This window comes from Aulonocara stuartgranti (genome assembly GCF_965226115.1).
Source record: "Aulonocara stuartgranti genome assembly, chromosome: 3".
Taxonomy (NCBI): Eukaryota; Metazoa; Chordata; class Actinopteri; order Cichliformes; family Cichlidae; genus Aulonocara; species Aulonocara stuartgranti.
In genome coordinates this window covers 9,402,393-9,421,902 of record NC_138941.1, presented here as the reverse complement: position 1 = coordinate 9,421,902, position 19,510 = coordinate 9,402,393, and the positions used below count along the sequence as shown (strand labels likewise).

General features: G+C 43.9%; 1 protein-coding gene and 1 long non-coding RNA gene across 4 annotated transcripts in view; both read left to right on the top strand.

The window, feature by feature from the left end:
* Positions 1 to 19,510, top strand: part of LOC309702542 — a 125,170-nt gene that overhangs the window by 99,226 nt on the left and 6,434 nt on the right. The gene's annotated exons all lie outside the window — the stretch shown is intronic.
* Positions 957 to 18,607, top strand: LOC309702209 (protein NLRC3-like). 3 transcript variants are annotated; one of them, XM_082526725.1, is made up of 10 exons: positions 979 to 1,038; positions 2,562 to 2,632; positions 2,708 to 2,837; positions 3,830 to 3,908; positions 4,070 to 4,274; positions 4,426 to 6,220; positions 6,714 to 6,887; positions 12,615 to 12,788; positions 17,559 to 17,605; positions 17,754 to 18,607. In XM_082526725.1, the coding sequence occupies exons 3-10, from the start codon at positions 2,719 to 2,721 to the stop codon at positions 18,296 to 18,298; spliced, it is 3,138 nt and encodes a 1,045-aa protein (XP_082382851.1). In that variant the 5' UTR covers positions 979 to 1,038; positions 2,562 to 2,632; positions 2,708 to 2,718; the 3' UTR covers positions 18,299 to 18,607. The 3 variants fall into 3 exon arrangements, with proteins under 3 accessions (XP_082382850.1, XP_082382851.1, XP_082382852.1); XM_082526724.1 differs by lacking the exon at positions 2,562 to 2,632 and having other exon boundaries at positions 957 to 1,038; XM_082526726.1 differs by lacking the exons at positions 979 to 1,038; positions 2,562 to 2,632 and adding an exon at positions 1,429 to 1,581.

Below are 19,510 nucleotides of genomic sequence, written 5' to 3'. Positions count from 1 at the left end.
AACCAGCATGTGAAACTCCTCCTCCTCCGTGAAAACGGGTGTGGGTCTCAATCAGCCAAGGTTTTGGGTGAACCCATTGTGAGATCTAGCCCCACGCTATCATGTGATTTCCTGTGATCAAATGTCCCAGGATGTGAGTGGGCGTTAAGACGTCCATGTCCCTCTTCAAGCAACTTAAAGAAGTCCAGACGCTTTTCTTTCCAAGCTCCTTCAACAACATCATTCATAGAACAGCTTCCAACTTCTTTTGCTCGGCTACAGTTTGGATGGATTTGCATTTAAAGATGCAACAAGACTAAAATGGTTAGGGTCAGGAGGTCAAAGGTCAGGGCTCCTGTGGGTCTGAGGGCGGCCTCACGCTGGAGAAGGATGAAGGAGTCTGACCTGAGCCAGTGTTTGACATGAACACATCAGCACTGCTGTCAGTGAGCCTAACGACAGCCGTTAGCATCATTTCAGTGTTTCAGTCATAAAAACACTTCCTGTCACTGTGGTGGTTACAGTGACATCATGCAGTTTGTGCTTTGACCTCCAGAGGGCGACAAATCAGCACAGACAGAGAGCTCCATTCAAACTTTGCTGCCATCAGGAATAATTCTTCAAATATAATCATCAGTGTTTGAGCAGTTATGATATCAGGGACAATCTAGACATGTGTGACAATACTGAACATGTCACATGACACACCTCAAACATCATGTGATCCACTCTCAGTCTGCACTTTCATTCATGACTTCAACAGGTTGAAATGAGCTTTGAAGAAACATCAGTTCAGTGCTGAAATATTTAAACGCTGCAGGAAGAAGAACAACAACAAAGTGATGACGGATGTTTGTGCTTCAAACAGGAAAACCAGCAGAAATAAATCACAGCCTGCCAGAGGTTTGGAGTTTCTGAGGTGCAATTGAACGCAGCACAGTGTTCCAATGCTCCTTATTGTCCTCAAACGTCTCTTTGGGTGTTTCCTTCCTGCTCAAAGTTTACTTTCACTTCCTGAACTTCGTGGAGTGGAGCTTGTTGTTGGTGTGTGAAGAAACTGTAAGTTTGCTTTGTTTCCTCCTTTAACAGTTTGTCTTTAGGAACTTTACTGTTTGTTCGGCTCGTGTTTGATTTCTTCACACAACAAACTGTGTGTGTTTGTATTTCCGGTCTCTCCATTAAAGTCAGTGTGTAATGTTTCCTGGCTAACATCAGCTGTGTGCAGCTTAGTTCAGCACAAATCTGCCGCTCCATAGTTCACGGTAACGGACTCACAGCTGGACCAACGAGGCCGAGTGTGTCCGCCACTCTGAGCTACGTTCGTGTTTGTGTACTTGTAGTTTGTACTGTGAGTTCACTCAGAGCCCACAGAGGACGCAGCGTACGTGATGACGTCACAGCCCTTTACCTCCTTTACTGTCACTGTGATTAATATTTACACACGAGACACCTGCAGAGCTCTGACGCTGAGCTAGCACACAGCATGCTAACGCTAAGCTAACACTAAGCTAGCCAAGAACCCAGAGTGAGTTAAAGCTGAGTAAACACTGACCCCAGACCAGCACCGTGATAAAGTGAGCTGCTGCTGCTGAACTTGAACAGGTAACAAAGTGATGAGCAGTCAGGCTGCAGGTTTCTACCTGTTCATGTTTCTACAGTAGAATCACTTTGAAGTGTCTTTGTGCTGTTTCATCTTTGATTTGTGTTCATAAACACTCAGAGAAACATCACGTGACCTCATCAGGATCTGTGTTGGTGTGTGGGGCTGTACCTCAGCTTTATGTTGTTACATGCTCATTTGTTCATTTTAACATCAAAGTAATGTTATGAGGAGTAATGAAGTAACGTACTCCATTACTTTTAATTAAAGTGTTCTGTGTAATATGTGTAATAATGACTGTTTTGAGTAATGACCAACACTGATCACAACAAAGAGGAAATGCCTCCAACATGCACAAACATTTGAGCCACAACATGCAGTTAATGTGCACAAATGTCTTTGATATGCTGCTCAGTGATGGTGGTGACTGTCAGAGCAGAGCTACTGAGAATCAATAAGTAATATCAATGATGGGATCAGAATCACTAAATTCTTCTCATCCCTGTCAGTATCATACATGTGCTGTATAATGTGATAAATGTAGAGGTGCTGGCTGTTCTCTCACTCTGCTGTTTAGCTGTAAAGGACGCCTCCCTGCCTTTGTCTCATTCATGACCTTTAATAGTCTCTTCTAACATGCAGAGATCTGTATGATCTGTTTCATAGAGTCTAACCAGCCTGTACAGGTAACAACAACAGTCACTGCATCACTGACACACAAACGTCATCTCTGTCAATAACAACATTCATACATGGAATAAAAACACATCAGTGGATCATTGCTGGAGCTGATGTTTGTGCTCCTGGTGCAAAGGCTCTCAGTTTCCTCCTTGAAATAACATCAGTGGTGGGTCAGCGACATGCTTTCTTTCCCTCTCAGGTTTAAATATCTGGGACTCTCCACCGTTTGGTTTTACAGCTGAAGAAGCTTCTCGGATGAAACGTCTTCCAGAAACTTAAAGACGTCTCTTTTCTCTCCAAGCTCCTTAGATCACATGACCTGGATGACTGAACCTACAGACACATTGACCTGGTTTCATGGTCACATGACGGGTCAGAGGTCAGCGACTGTAACTCAGTTCCTCCTGTTAATGTGAACTCACTGAGTGTTTGTGGTTTACCTCTCAGACTGACTGAAGATGATGATGGAGGAAGAGGAGGACAGAGCAGAGTCTGCAGGGTCCAGCTGTCCGTCTGTGAGGAGTGACCGGTCCAAAGATAGCAATCCAAACTTCAGTGGTGACCCTGGAGCAACGAGGTCAGAGAGCTGTGATGACTCCTTTACATGTTTGTGTTTCCTGGATAAATATGACCTGAAACATCCTCAGATTGTTACAAAGATTCATTAAAAAGAAAACAATGAAAGAGAAAAGATCCAAATGTTCGACTTGGTCATTTGCTGTTTGAGGACAGTGATGCTCATATCTGTGGGGAAAGTGTGACCTGAGTGGGTTCATGTTTGTCTTTAAAGAACAGAGCTGCTCTGATTCTCTTTGTGTCTGATCTGTTAAACAGTCTGAGAGGTCACACAGAGACCCAGCAGCTAAAGCCTGGATCATACTGGCTGCTGTTACTCCATCAGGACAACACTGAACCACAGTGGTGTGGATGTAGTGGATAAATCCCACCATACTGATGCTCAGAGTTAACCACAGGGAACAAAACCAGATGTTACCTTCAGATTGTGACCTTTGGAGTGGACGATGCAGATTTCAATAGAGAATAAATGTTGTTGTTTTTCAGCTATGAAGAAAGAATCTAATTTTCTGAACTTAAGAATTTATGATGCTGGAAACAACATGGAGACTATAACACAACATTTCCACTGTGTTCATAGAATGAATGTAAAACTGTCAGACATTCATTAAATATGCAAAATGTCTACAGAAGCATCAGAGGGTCAGACGTGAAGCACTCAGTGATTTTGATCAAATGACTCATCAGTTATTGATCTGTACTACACTGATCTACCACGTTAGTAAAGCTGGTGTTCTGGTGGTGGAGGGAGACTCGGATCATGTTCTGGTTTTGGAGCAGTGATCTGCTGATGGTTCAGTTTGATGAGCTTCTTCAAAATCATCCCTGACATCACCACTGAAAGGACGTCCATGAAAACAGACTGAAAATTACTGATATGTTCACAATCTGAGAGTTTAAAACTTGACAGACTTGATTCAGATGAAGTTATTTGAGCAGAAACTCCTGGATCTTTATCCTGTGTTGATCTAATCCTTCATGGTTCCTCCACAGAGTGGACCAGCAGAGCTCAGAGGGTCCCAGTGGTCAGTCTGCCCAGCAGCATCAAACACAGCTGGACTCCATATTTATGGTCTGTACATGTACAACAACTACTGTTACATCTGTTCTGTTCACAGTCATCTCCATGCTGCTCTTTGTAGACCAGTGGATCGTCAGTGTGTCCAACATGGATCTGATGTTTGGCTCCATGATTTCAGTCTGATTGGCTCATTCATAAATATTCTGTTCCAGCTGCTGGAGGACAACATCATCACTTTTGTGAAGAACGAGCTGAAGAAGATCCAGAAGGCTCTGAATCCAAATAAGCCCCAGTGCTTGGAGTTTCAGAGGGAGGATGATGAGCAGAGGAGAAACAGCAGAGAGGCATTTGTGAAGATCACAGTGGACTTCCTGAGGAGAATGAAGCAGGAGGAGCTGGCTGACCGTCTGCAGAGCAGTAAGAGGATTTATCTAAAGGTTTAAGCTGCTGGATAAATGAGAGACTTGTGACACCAGTGTGTTCGGTCATTTCTCAGTGGGTCAGAAATTGTCATCAGCATTTTGTAAAATATGATTGTTAAAGTTGTATTTTTATTATTATTATTCAGAACTTCAAGCTGCAGTTTGTCATCGTAACCTTAAGTCTAAGCTGAAGAAGAAGTTCCAGTGTGTGTTTGAGGGCATCGCTAAAGCAGGAAACCCAACCCTCCTGAATCAGATCTACACAGAGCTCTACATCACAGAGGGAGGGACTGCAGAGGTCAATGATGAACATGAGGTCAGACAGATTGAAACAGCATCCAGGAAACCAGACAGACCAGAAACAACCATCAGACAAGAAGACATCTTTAAAGCCTCACCTGGAAGAGATGAACCAATCAGAACAGTGCTGACAAAGGGAGTGGCTGGCATTGGGAAAACAGTCTTAACACAGAAATACAGCCTGGACTGGGCTGAAGACAAAGCCAACCAGGACATCCAGTTCATATTTCCATTCACTTTCAGAGAGCTGAATGTGCTGAAAGAGGAAAAGTTCAGCTTGGTGGGACTTGTTCATCACTTCTTTACTGAAACCAAAGAAGCAGGAATCTGCAGCTTTGAAGACTTCCAGGTTGTGTTCATCTTTGATGGTCTGGATGAGTGTCGACTTCCTCTGGACTTCCACAAAACTACAATCCTAACTGACCCTAGAAAGTCCACCTCAGTGGATGTGCTGCTGATAAACCTCATCAGGGGGAAACTGCTTCCCTCTGCTCTCCTCTGGATAACCACACGACCTGCAGCAGCCAATCAGATCCCTCCTGACTGTGTTGGCATGGTGACAGAGGTCAGAGGGTTCACTGACCCACAGAAGGAGGAGTACTTCAGGAAGAGATTCAGAGATGAGGAGCAGGCCAGCAGGATCATCTCCCACATCAAGACATCACGAAGCCTCCACATCATGTGCCACATCCCAGTCTTCTGCTGGATCACTGCTACAGTTCTGGAGGATGTGCTGGAAACCAGAGAGGGAGGACAGCTGCCCAACACCCTGACTGAGATGTACATCCACTTCCTGGTGGTTCAGGCCAAAGTGAAGAAGGTCAAGTATGATGGAGGAGCTGAGACAGATCCACACTGGAGTCCAGAGAGCAGGAAGATGATGGAGTCTCTGGGAAAACTGGCTTTTGATCAGCTGCAGAAAGGAAACCTGATCTTCTATGAATCAGACCTGACAGAGTGTGGCATCGATATCAGAGCAGCCTCAGTGTACTCAGGAGTGTTCACACAGATCTTTAAAGAGGAGAGAGGACTGTACCAGGACAAGGTGTTCTGCTTCATCCATCTGAGTGTTCAGGAGTTTCTGGCTGCTCTTCATGTCCATCTGACCTTCATCAACTCTGGACTCAATCTGCTGGAACAACAACAAACAACATCCAAGCGGTCTAGTTTTTTTAGAAAAAAACAGTCTCTCCACCAGAGTGCTGTGAACAAGGCCTTACAGAGTCCAAATGGACACCTGGACTTGTTCCTCCGCTTCCTCCTGGGTCTTTCACTGCAGACCAATCAGAGTCTCCTACGAGGTCTGCTGACACAGACAGGAAGCAGCTCACTGACCAATAAGAAAACAGTCCAGAACATCAAGAAGAAGCTCAGTGAGAATCTGTCTGCAGAGAAAAGCATCAATCTGATCCACTGTCTGAATGAACTGAATGATCGTTCTCTAGTGGAGGAGATCCAACAGTCCCTGAGATCAGGACGTCTCTCCACAGGTGAACTGTCTCCTGCTCAGTGGTCAGCTCTGGTCTTCATCTTACTGTCATCAGAAGAAGATCTGGATGTGTTTGACCTGAAGAAATATTCTGCTTCAGAGGAGGCTCTTCTGAGGCTGCTGCCAGTGGTCAAAGCCTCCAACAAAGCTCTGTAAGTACATATGTGATCATAGCTTTAGCTTTTAAATGTTTATTCTAGTTAACACAGATCAGGTGGAACAACTCAAATAAAATATCAAAAATATTAAGTGGTCATCGGTACTCAGTTTGTTCAATACTGAATACAATGGAGCACAAATTGTCCACGTTTCTGAAATATTTCTGGGTGTAACTGTCACCAAAGTGCAATTTAGACCTGGCCTGTGGTTGTTATCTAAGTGATAATCATCAATTCTACTAAAACAAATACAAAATAAAGAAGTTTGACACATTCTGTTGATATCAAAAGCACACTGAACAATTCAGTGTTGTTTTACTGCTGTTCTCTCTTCACTTCTTCTCCTCTGATTCTCTCCACATGTTGCTCTGCATCAGTGCTCAGTTTCCTGACAAAACAAGATGAAATATTGCTAAATATAATAGTATCTCATTACGCTTCAACATAAGTGTTTTATTTTTGTAATTGTTTATCTGTTATTTTTCAGACTGAGTCACTGTGACCTGTCAGAGAGAAGCTGTGAAGCTCTGGCCTCAGGTCTCAGCTCTCAGACCTCTAATCTGAGACAGCTGGACCTGAGTAACATCAACCTGAAGGATTCAGGCGTGAAGCTTCTGTCTGAAGGACTGAAGAGTCCACGCTGTACACTGGAAACTCTCAGGTGAGATCAAGCATTTTTCTTTCATCAACTGACAGAATTAGCAGATTAATAATAAGGCAGTCCTCTAATAAGAGGAGAAGTGGAGGTGTTTTGAAGGGCAACGTACTCTTATGTTAACAAGACAGGAAGTAGTTCCTGGGAACTGCTTCCTTTGTTATTGTCTAAGTAGAAACATGATGGTGAAACAGTGATGAGTTTGCAGAGGTGAATCCACAGCACACAACACAACAATGCTGTTGCGAGCTGAAAGCAGACTTCTCACAGATTCTGAGGCTGCAGGTTTCATCACTGTCCAACCAAAATTCACTGAACCAGCAGTAAATGAACGTCCAAAACGACGCTTCATGTTTAAAAAACAGATCATCAGGGGGATTTGTGTTTACATCTTTTTTGTGTGATCTGTTCACCTGCTGTTTTAGCTGTTTGGTGGTTGTTGAGATGGTTTTGTGAACTTTTAGCTGAGATTCTGACGTTTCTGTAGATACCACACATGTCTAATTACTTTGTACAGCATGAATGGCCATAACGAGGTTTTTAACAGTAAGAAAAGTTGTAAAACTTCAGAAAATATAGTTAAAAGTCCAAAACCTTCTACGTCTGGTGGCTTGTGGTAAGGAGCAGATCAAACGAGTAAAGAATTACGTTATAATTATAAATGGCTTCAACAGCACATTCAGGTCTGTGAGACTCATTCAGACACTGAGCCGTGGCTCTGTGCTACATGCACATATTTCTGCATCTCTGCCATTCAGACACACTTTATATATAGTTTATTTTATGTAGTATTCAATACTGAACTGTACATTTAGTCTTTTTAAAGGCAGCAAGTTGTATTCAGTGTTTTCATAAAAGCCTTATTTCTTTTTTTTTTTTTTTTTTTTTTTTTTTAAATGACATCAGAAACAGCAGTATGCGACATTACGTGATGGCAGAGCTTCAGTTCATCCTTTGTCTTTTTTTTTTTTTTTTTTTTTATAAATAGGACAGGGGGAATGAATGAGAGAAAGAAAGAAAACCAAAGGGGAGAAGAGACGGTGAGAGGGGGGGGGGGAAGAGAGAAAAAAAAAAGAACTCCTGGGTCACCTGTATGGAGAAAAAAAAACAAAAAAACAAAAAAAACAAACAGAGGAGACAGCAAACAACAAAGAGCAACATAATAATAGAGAAAACAAAGCACCATCACAATAAACTAGCTAGTCATAGATATCAATATTTACTAAATAATAAACGATATTGTGCAGCACGCAAGATAGACAGCGCACAGTGTGCTTTGAGGCACCAAGCCTTATTTCTATCCATTTACTGCTATTAGGAAGAACACGTGAGGCTTAAGACCTGGACCAGTTTGAAACCTTTTGTCCTCCACAGTGGAAAATGGGTGGAAATAAAAATGGGTCTCACTTTAGCCAGCTCCTAATTTTATCAGTTCTACTCTCAGCGTCTCCTGTATATCTCCTGTATAAATGTTGCACTCAGCTTTGTGGTCTCCAATATCACTGAAATGCAGCCAGATGCTGCTCATTTTGCCTTTTCACTCTTTCCTGACACGCTTGCATTTCAGTACAGCTCCCATTTCTCTGTGTACTGGTCTCTACCACTACCCTTGCTGTCTATGGGACATGTCCTCTTTCACATAATGGTATGATCCCAGTCTGTCTCTTAAAGTGATTGGCCACATGGTTTGCTCATCAGAATAAAATCTCAGCCGTGCTCACATTGATTATCAGCAAGCCTGAAAATTCATCAATATTTGACATATGAAATTATCTCATGGGCTGGATTTGGCCCACGGGCCATATGTTTGACACCCCTGGTTTACACAGTTTGGTATTCAATGTACAAGTGAGCTAGCTCTCAGCTAACTAGCAGACAAGCTAACTGCTGGGACTGCGTCTTTCTAACAAGAGCGTCAGACACTCAGACTGGTTTCCTTTGTGGATGATGATGTGTTCTCACACTGGTCCTTCATGCTGATGCTGCCATCCACCCACTGCTCCTGGATTCCTCATCATCATCTCCATCAGCCCTCACAATACTCCACCTTCTTCAGCTTCATGTTCAGCAGCCTGGATGGACAGTAATTCTTTCCATGGGTTATGGTGGGACATTGAGAGCTGAAGTCAAACAGCAGTGAGAATGAAAGACTGATTCATTTCTATTTAGTCTTGTGATGTGCAGCTTTGTTCAGAGCATTAAGGCCCAGCAAAGATTACTGAGGTCATAGAGTCCTGATGAAACCTGTGTGCTTATAGAAACTGAGACCAGATGAACCAGAATAGAAGGACATTAAAATGAAGTGTCAGCTACACAAAGGCAAAGCTATTCAGTTGTTGCTGTGAGTTATTTAAATGGAGGATGGAGTCAGACTTTAAGCTGCTGGACTCAGTCACTATATCCTGTTGTCCTCATAGAACCTGGACACACAGACTCACCTGTGACACAGTGACACACAGTGTGGGCTACACACACATTAGAAAGTGGATCAGTCACACTTGTGCAATCATTTGTTGTGCTGGGAAACCATGAACACTTTGAATCACATTAATGGCTTTGTTACAGCAACATTCAATCATGAGTTCAAAAGTAGTGCATTGTGTACTTATTGTAATAGTACTGCAGTATGAGAAGTGCAACATTCAGTGTGCAGAAACAGATCAGGTGCTTTCTAACAGCAGTGTTCCCTTTAACACAGCAGCAGTTCAAATATTTCTGTCAGTCTGAGCTGAAACATGAATCTAATCAAATATCAAATCAAAGTTCTTTGCCTCTGCCAGGACGTTAACATTTGATCTAGTTTTTTACAAAGTTCCCTCAGCGTCCAGAGCCACCAACATACCTTTGATCAACAGCAAGTGAACATTTATAAATGTGTGTTTGCAGAACAGGAAGCAGCAGAACTATTGTTCTGTTATCAGGCAGCAGCACAAACGCTCATCAGCTCATTTACTGTGCAGGACTTTGAGTGTGTGAAGTGTGTGTTTGTGCTGGATTTCCTTTGGAGAATCTCAGTCAGAAACCAGACAAAGAAAAACTCTTTCAACAGTCCAGGTTGAGTTGACAACATGAACTGCATTTATCTTCCTCTGACTGACATGTTCTTCCTCCTCTGCACCGAGCCAGCTGCTAAGACTCACAAGCTCATTGACATTTTCTGATGATAAAGAAACTCTCTTCTTCTGCACAATATGAGCAGCAACAGAGAAGAAGCTTTCACAGGTACAGATGTTGCAGCTGTGGCCAAGTACATGTGCTGCATGTTTGGAGCAGCACTCTAATGGACAGGCCTCTGTACTGATGGTGGGCTCTGCTCTGTATCCACCACACTGTTCTCAGCTGAGTCTTCCTCCTGTTCACACTCTGATGAAGCACCAACAGGGCCAACTTCTTCTCTGGTGGCTCGGATGTTGTTGCTTCCACAGGTTTCCCTCCAACAACCCTCTGTTCCTGCAGTAAGTTCAGTAAGATCTGGGTAAACACTTGAGCTCCTTGAATCTGGCTCCAGCAGCAGTTTTCACATATACAATGTTGGCATTTTGCTTGCGTGTCTCCAGGTCTGTTCTGAATGTAGACTTGAATTTGACCACGTAGGCGGGGTCATCATCTGAGCTCTCCATCACCTGAGAGAGATGACAAAACACAGAATCACAGAGCATGAAACCAACGTTTCTCCTCCCAGAAGTTCAGTCACAGACCTGCAACAGAAACAAGAAGATTCAAATGACGCAGAGCTTTCATTTACTTATATCCACAAACATGTCCTCTACATATTCATGCTGTATTTACACACACATACAGAGGCTGTTTGTCTCTCACACACAGACAGGACACTGAGAAATACATCATGTTAAATATACCTGCAGGCTTCCAGCTGTGCGCTTTGTCCCTGTCAGCTGTGATCGCCATGGCAACCTTGGTGTTGTGCGCGATGCAGCGACGTGTTCAAAGGCAGACGTCTGGCAGCAGCATCATATTTGATGCACTATCTGTACTGAGTGTGCTGACTTTATTTCAAATGTCCCACTGCTGTGCAACATGAATCACATGTTCTGCACGTTTCTGTAACTCCCAGGTAACCATGGTTACCCAGCCACGCCCAGTAGTCTCCAGAGAGACCAACAGCTGGTTCACGTTGTAACGCCGTGGCTTTCGTAGTCTCTCCTTTTTCTACAGCTCATGTGTTCTTCTTGTGATGCTGCGTCTTGAGGCTCATACATGCCGTCATTTGTTGATCCTAAGAACGTTCCTCAGACCGACGTCTTCAACAACAGATAACTTTAGTTGTATCAACACTGCCTCCTGGAACAGTTTAAAATGAACATGTCAAAGATCTGTACCTGTCTCCATGTTTCTGTCCCCGCCCCTTTCTTTCTGTCCTGGGTCATGTGAGCGCTGCAGTAGTATTAGGCCCACCCTCAATGCTCCCATTGGCTGAGATGCATAATGACGCCCATTTCAAGCCAGCACTGATCAACATCCCTCCTGTGACCCATGGCTGTTATATTCAGAGCCAGTGAGCACTTTCACAATAATCATGATTTTAAAAACTGTGATTAAAATAATTGCTGACGTTAATCAGTTAATGAGTTAACGAGATAATAACAGGTTAAGTTGCCCTAATAATTAGACTTTGATGACAAACTGATGTGATCTCCATGTTTCCTTTGTTGGACTGTGGGCGAGTGTCAGAACTGAATGTACTGAGTAACATGTAGAGTTTAAATATGTGTCAGTTCCAGTTTTAGAGCTCTAAAGTGCAGCTATCATGTTAGGATTATGTTAGGAATAGACAGGAACACTGAGCACACTGAGGTCAAATCTTTATTTTACCACTCGCTGCATTCTTGATGTTCATGAATTCAGCAGGTTCATGATTGTCTGCAGCATTAATCTCATATTTCCATTAAAGTGTTGAATTTGACTGTTTGATGTTCTTTATGATCTCTGGCACCAGTTCATCTGTAGGCTGAGCTCAGTCCATCCATTTAGTGAAATGATGTTTAAAGGTCTCCTTGTTCTGTGAGCGTGCACAGATCCTGAAGCAGAAAGCCTGGGTTACAGAGAAATGATCATCACTGTGATGATGCTCATCATCTCTGACTGGGATTTGAGGTTTTGTCAAAGCAGCAAAGAAAGCCTGGCTATGTTGGACTGGGTGTGGAAGCAGCTCCCAGTTTGAGTTCAGGAGACAGACACCCTCTCTACTTTGAAGATCAGCTTCAAACTTTCCTTTTTGATAAAGCTTATAGTTCGAGCTGGATCAGGTGACCCTGAAGCATCCCTTAGTTATGCTGCTATAGGCTCAGGCTGTTGGTGGACTTCCCATGATGCTCTGCTTTCTTCTCCCCTCTTTTCACTCCTGATGCTTTTATATGTCACTACTGCATGTCCTTAACTTTTGACTCTCTGTTTAGTTCTTGTCTCTCTGAGCTCATCTCTTCTCTTTCCCCTCACCCTGCAACCAGTCATGGTAGATGCTCCTCCTGGAGCCTGTTTTCACTGGGAGGATCTTTGTGTCAAAGGGAGTTCTTCTTCCCACCATCACCAAGTGCTGCTCACAGTGGAGGCGGTTACCTTACACTGTTAAACAGCTTCAGATGACTGTTGTTGTCTGTTGGGTATTGTCACTTATAAATAAAGTTACAATGGATGGATGTAAATGGATAGATGTTATTGTGACAAAGAGAAAACAACTGTTGACAGATAGATTGTTGTTTTGTGTGTCTGCAGTCTGTCAGGCTGTCTGATCACAGAGGAAGGCTGTACTTCTCTGGCCTCAGCTCTGAGCTCCAACCCCTCCCATCTGAGAGAGCTGGACCTGAGCTACAATCATCCAGGTCCCTCAGGAATGAAGCTGCTGTCGGCTGGACTGAAGGATCCAGGCTGGAGACTGGACACTCTCAGGTATGGAGAGAAAATCTGATAGAGGAGGAAGAGCTGGAAACATTTCCTGTGTCTTTCACTCACTTCCTGTTTGTTTCGGGCAGATGACACATGAACAATCACACATGCAGGAATATTTTCAGGGACAGACACACTAGTCTAGCTGGATAGTTCATGGATATTTATGTAGGGGTCTCCAAGGAGTCTGTTTGCAGGAACATTTAGGTCACAGGTGTACCTGATATAGATACCAGTGTACCTAATAAAGTGTCAGCTAACATTTGGAAATGGAAGCTTAAATAATGACAAACTGTACATTCACAGCTGAATTCACAATAAATTTGTTCTCAAGTGCACATTTTTCTGTTATTGTTCTCAAACAACAGAATGAGAATGAAATATTGATTCTAACAGGGCCCATAAACAGCATTAGCTTAGCAGCATTAGCTTATCAGAGTTTCCATCATGGTCACACAAATCCTTAGCAGAGAAAAGTGGCCTTCTTAGCAATAGCTGCTCAAGTTGTATAAAGAAAGGGAAAACAGTATTAGCATTAGCTGCTAATGGCAGCTTACTTAGCATAAACTCTTTACATCTTTATAATGCAAGGGAAAGGAGTCACTCATGGAAGCCTATTTAGCATTAACGTCTCACATCATTATAACACAAGAGAAAAGGGTATTAGCACAAGCTACTAATGCTTATTCACCTCAAATTAGCTTTAGCTGCTAATGGTAGCCTACTTAACATTAACTCCTCACTAATATAATGCTAATTCACATCAAATTAGCATTAGCTGCTCATATTGTTATAAGGAAAGGTTTTCCACAATAAAGGCATGGTTAAAAAAGGGAGGAAGGAAGCAGTTGCGACCCTCAGTATGTCTTGAAGATGATCATCCGTAAGTCTGGACCTGTACTTGGACTTATTGAAGTTCAAAGTGGAGAAGAGCTTTTGGCACAAGTATGTGCTACCAAAAAGGCACATGGTCCGCTTGAACATTCGGGAAAGCCGAGGGAAACTAGGGCTCAAGTCTCTCAAAAATTGTCCAAGCTTCTCTGCTTTTCCACTCACCTCCCTGAACTTTGCTTTGAGTTCAGAGTTGCACTGCAGCTCAATGAGCTCCATTTGAAGCACAGAAGGGGCATCTTGCACATCAAAGGAGACGGGGGTCCGCAAAAATGTGAAAGGTGGCTCTGTGTGTCTTGAAGTCAGCAAATCTGTGATCAAATTCCTCCTGTAGCCTCAAAATGACATCAACATACTCGTCAGCACTGAATGGTGTGCCTGCATCCACGAGTGCTTTGCATGCTGGGAAATGGCAAAGGTTTGTCTGAGAGAGCTGAGCTTTCCAGAGCGCCAGTTTTGTGGAGAATGCTCTCACGTTGTCATAGGCAGCACTGACAAGTTGCCCCTGGCCTTGTAACGTCTTGTTCAGTACATTAAGCTCATGTGTCATATCAACAAGAAAAGCTGAGTCCATGAGCCATTTGGGATCAGTTAGCACAGGAACACTAACTCCATCCTTCTCCATGAAGGCTTCACTTCTGCTCTCAACTCAAAAAGTCTCTTTAATACATTTCCCCTGCTGAGCCAACGTACCTCAGTGAAGTCGAGCACATCCCCATATTCTGACTCCATTTCCTCTAAAAAAGCACAGAACCTTCGGTGCTTTAAGCCCCTGGATCTGATTTGGTTGATGCATTTCACAACAATAGACATCACATTGTCAAACTTCAGGCATTTGCTGCAAAGGACCTGCTGATGGATGATGCAGTGCAGAGCAATGGCCTCCTCCACGCCTTCCTCTTCCAGTTTGTTTTGTGCCACCAGTCCATGTTTCCTCCCTGTCATTGATGGCGCTCCATCTGTTGTTATTCCAACAAACCTCTTCCATGGCAAACCAACATTCTCAATGGCATCACACAGCTTGTAAATATCTGCTGAGCGGTGGTCTGGCCATGCATTGGAATTACTGTGAGCAGCTCCTCCATCACTTCAAAACTGTCATCAACACCACGGACATACATTGGGAGCTGGGCAGTGTCGGTGATGTCTGTGGTCTCATCAAGAGCGACTGAGTATACACTGAAACATTTGGCTTTCTCACACAGTTGGTCATAAATGTCACTTGACAGGTCAGAAATGCGATCTGCTGCGGTGTTGGCAGAAAGGCTGATGTTGCTAAACTGACCTTTCTTTCCCGGACAGACTATATTTGCAGCCTGCAATATGCACTTTTAGACAAATGCACCTTCTGTGAATGGCTTCCCTGCTTTAGCAATCATCTCACTAACCACGTGGCTCCGACTGCTGCATTATTCTCTTTGGTTGCTTTCTTGGAGAAATCTTGCTGCCTCAGTAGATCTGTTTTAAGACTGGCAACCCGGTTCGCTCTCTCGTCTCCCTGGTATTTTGCATCCAGCTCAGCATGTCTAGTTGTGTAATGACGTTTCAAATTGTATTCCTTGTGCAGCGCAACTTTCTCTGTGCAAATAAGACAGGTCGGGGTGCCCCTGTGCTCAACAAAGAAATATTGCATTTCCCACTTTTCCTGAAATTGTCGGTGCTCATCAGCAACCTTTCTCTTCACCGCAGGCTTTGAAAAAGACATGTTTGGGGCTATGTGACATTTATAATTCTACTTGGTGTCACTGTCGCATTGAAGTTTCAATCAAGCGTTTAGCCGACGGACGGGGAACGTCTCAACGCGTAGAGAACGTCATTTCTGCTTCTTTTTCTTGCAACCGTAGCACAGCGATCAGCAGATAAAAAGCCGGTAGCAGTCTCCTTTGTTTTTACGCTCGATGTTCATGTCTTTCATGACGACACGAACACCGTGGCGTTTGCAGATGGTAGAAAGTGCAGGGATAGCGAGCGCAAAAAAGGCGACTGCTCACGGCGCCGGGCTGTTGTTACAGGAGAAAGAAGCGGAAATGACACCGTGACATATAACAAATAACATCAGCTGTTTCTGATGTTAGTTGTTTTGACTGCTTTTACATTATATTGAAATATATGTAATGTTCATGTTTGCTGCAATGCAAACGCAGTGATGCAAATAAAAACATGGAGCCACAAATTACGGTGCGACCCTATAATTAGTCCGGGTTACCGGGGACTGTTGTTGCCGATGAACAGGTGTCGCTATGTGACTGCAGACTAAATTGGGCTGCATTGAGTTCATGACTTTTCTTTTATCCCGCCGCCTACGCATCACTGTGAGAGTTAATATGAGATCTCTCTCTGTGGAAAAATAACTTTAAATCCCACTGACGTGTGTATAAATCTATATACGTATAATGTCCCGCTGGGCAGCAACTTAAAAAAACAACTTTTTTTGAAGTGTTGTGAACGCAGCGCGCTGGGGCGAATGTCGGCGTTTGCCCAATAGAAAGGAGGAAGCCAGCCAGGCACAGAAAGAAAGAAACACTCCAGGGCAACGCTGCTGGAACTTTGACTCATTGAGAAATGTTTCCCTGCTTGCATCAAGCCCGGCTGGTGTCCCCTGAGATCCATATCCCACCCTGATTGGTGGGTTAATTCAGCTCCGCCCACAACACTGTAAAGTGTCATACATTATCAAACTAACATTACATTTTCATATTAAGGTGGGGCCAAAAACTATCGTCCTGCGGGCCGCAATTGGCCCGCGGGCCACGAGTTTGAGACCCCTGGTGTAGGAGGACACCTACTCTGTGTCTGGTTAAGTATAAGAGCCCTTTGTTAGGGGGACCGCTGGACTCTTAGCACCAGCTTTGGGGTCACAGGGTCACATCTGGAACACACACACAGACACACACAGACACACACACAGACACACAGACACACACATGCACACACGCACACACACGCACACACGCACACATGCACACACGCACACACACACAGACACACACAGACACGCACACACACACACACAGACACAGACACACACACACACACACACACACACATACAGACACACACACACACACACACACACACACACACACACACACACACACACACACACACACACACACACACACACAGACACACACACGCACACACACACACTATGCACAGACTGGTACTCTTTGTTCATACCTGTGTAAGACGTCATAATGAACTTGTGCATATTCATGTAAGCTCAATAAAGAGCAGTGTTACGAGGGAGCAGACGAGAGCGACTGAGGTCAAGTGAAGGAACGGCACTGTCACAGTTCTCTCCCTCATCAATTGTCTGGTTCCAGCGGTGGGTCTGTGCTAGACGACCCATCACCAGCTTTTTCCACTGGTTACCAGTACGTGGTAGAATCCACTTCCAGATCTGGTTGTCTTTAAATCTGTGAATGGATTGGCTCCATCTTATCTCTCTTTAACAAAAGAATCCAAGTGGAGCCCTCAGGTCTGCAGATAAGCAGCTTCTGACCAGAACTAGACGTAAAAACAGAGGTGAGCTTTATCGATGGCTGCAGCCAAACTCTGGAACAGTCGCCCTTCACATCAGGTCGTCACCAACACTGGACATTTTTAAAAGCCGGTTGGAAACACATTTGTACTCTGTAGCTTTCAATCCTGACCAGTCTTTATAGTCATTACTGTGTATGTTTCCTATTTTCTCTCTACTCTGTGCAGCACTTTGGCTCAAGCTGTTTTTAAATGTGCTGATAAATAAATGTAGATTTCTTTGAATAAAACAGTGGAGCCGAGCTTTGAGCTCAGTGTGTAACAGTGTGTGTGTGAGAGCCATGTAATGTCCATGTGTGCATGCTGACTGTGCTGCTCTGACCCCCCTCCTCCTTTCAGGGTGGAGCCTGCTGGAGTCCGATGGTTGAGACCAGGTCTGAGGAAGTGTAAGTGTGTTTTTAATGGGATTCATGAAAACAAAGCAGCACACATTCAACCATCTTCATCATGTCAGGAGTCATCATCAAAGTGTCAATCAATGAACAGATGATGGATCAATAACTGCAGCTGGATTGTGTTTGTTCTCTCCATCAGATTCCTGTCAACTCACAATCGACACAAACACAGTGAACACAAAGCTCCAACTGTCTGACAACAACAGGAAGGTGACACGTGTGGAGGAGGTTCAGTCATATCCTGATCATCCAGACAGATTTGATTATGTTTATCAGCTGCTGTGTAGAAATGGTCTGACTGGTCGCTGTTACTGGGAGGTCGAGTGGAGAGGAGACGTTTGTATATCAGTGAGTTACAGAAGCATCAGAAGGAAAGGAGGCAGTGCTGACTGTTGGTTTGGAGACAATGATCAGTCCTGGAGTCTGAGCTGCTATGATGATGGTCCTCGTTCTGTCAGGCACAATAACAGAGTAACATCCATCTCCTCCTCCTCCTCCTCCTCCTCCTCTGTCTCTAACAGAGCAGCAGTGTATGTGGACTGTCCTGCTGGCACTCTGTCCTTCTACAGAGTCTCCTCTGACACTCTGATCCACCTCCACACCTTCAACACCACATTCACTCAAACTCTTTATCCTGGGTTTCTGTTTCTCTGGCCTCCTGGTTCCTCAGTGTCCCTGTGCTGAGTGGAGTGTAAAGAGTGTCTCCTGTTACAGAAACACTCTGACTGTTGAACAGATAGTTCAGTCTGTACATGTCTGTCTCTTTCACTCACAAACACGTTTTCAGATTCATGGATTCAATCAGTTGATGTTTGAAACTCTTCTAAATGATTCCTTGTAAACTTCTTCCTCTTCAGTCACAAACAAACAGGAAGTGATGTCACATGTGTTCCTGTCCACACAGCAGAATGAGTCTATTGCTGACAGTGATGTACAAACAGAGTGAGCATTTCTGAGGCCCAAAATAAACTGAGTAGTTCACTGAATGAACAATGGACTGTGAGCTCAGTTCCTTCATCATTAGTATGGATTATATATGTATATGTATTATATTAGTATCATATATATCAGGTGCTGCTGCTTTCAGTCATTGTGCAAATGTGCTGTTTGTAAGCTTGTAAAGCTGCAGTCAGCTGAGACTGAAGAAGTCACCTGATCAGTGAGCAAACGTTTCTGAAAACGTCCAGATGAACAGAATCAACCTTTTGGGATCAGCCAGCAATGCAGCATCATTGTTGTTCAGCTTCAGAGGTTTGCAGGAATGAACTGATGACCAGAAACAGCTGCAAAGTCCAAGAAAATACCAGCTGGAGTTCAGCTGCATTTGAAGAAGTCAAAGAAAAGTAAGGATGGCAAAGGGCGACGTTTTCTTCCAAAGAGCTGCAAACATGGTCGACGCCTCATTAGAAGAATCATCTGGACATTTGTGAGGAACTCTAACCAAGAAAGCAACGTCACACAGATCCAACAGACAGTTTCCATGACTGCAAGTGTTGAGTGGAAAAATGCTACATTGCATTATTGCATCCTCTCACCACAGGAGGCGCTGTTGGCACCACTGATTGCTGATCAGCTGTTCTCTGATGATCTGATTGATACTGTGAATAACGGGACTCACTGAACTCTGTGACACAGTGAAGATTACAGAGTTGAACTTCAACATCTGACTGACGTCACACAGACAGAAGGATGAACCAGTGAGGCACAGAACACAGTTACTGGAGATACTGGATCAGCTCCATGTGAACCTCTGATGGAGAAGCTGCTGAGCCAGAGAAACATCAGGACATGACAGCAGCTGCACTTATCTAACAACATGTAGCAGAGCTGATCTATGTTAGAGGATCTATCACAGCAGCTGAAGCCAAAGTCCAACACTGGATACCAGCTGAGCCT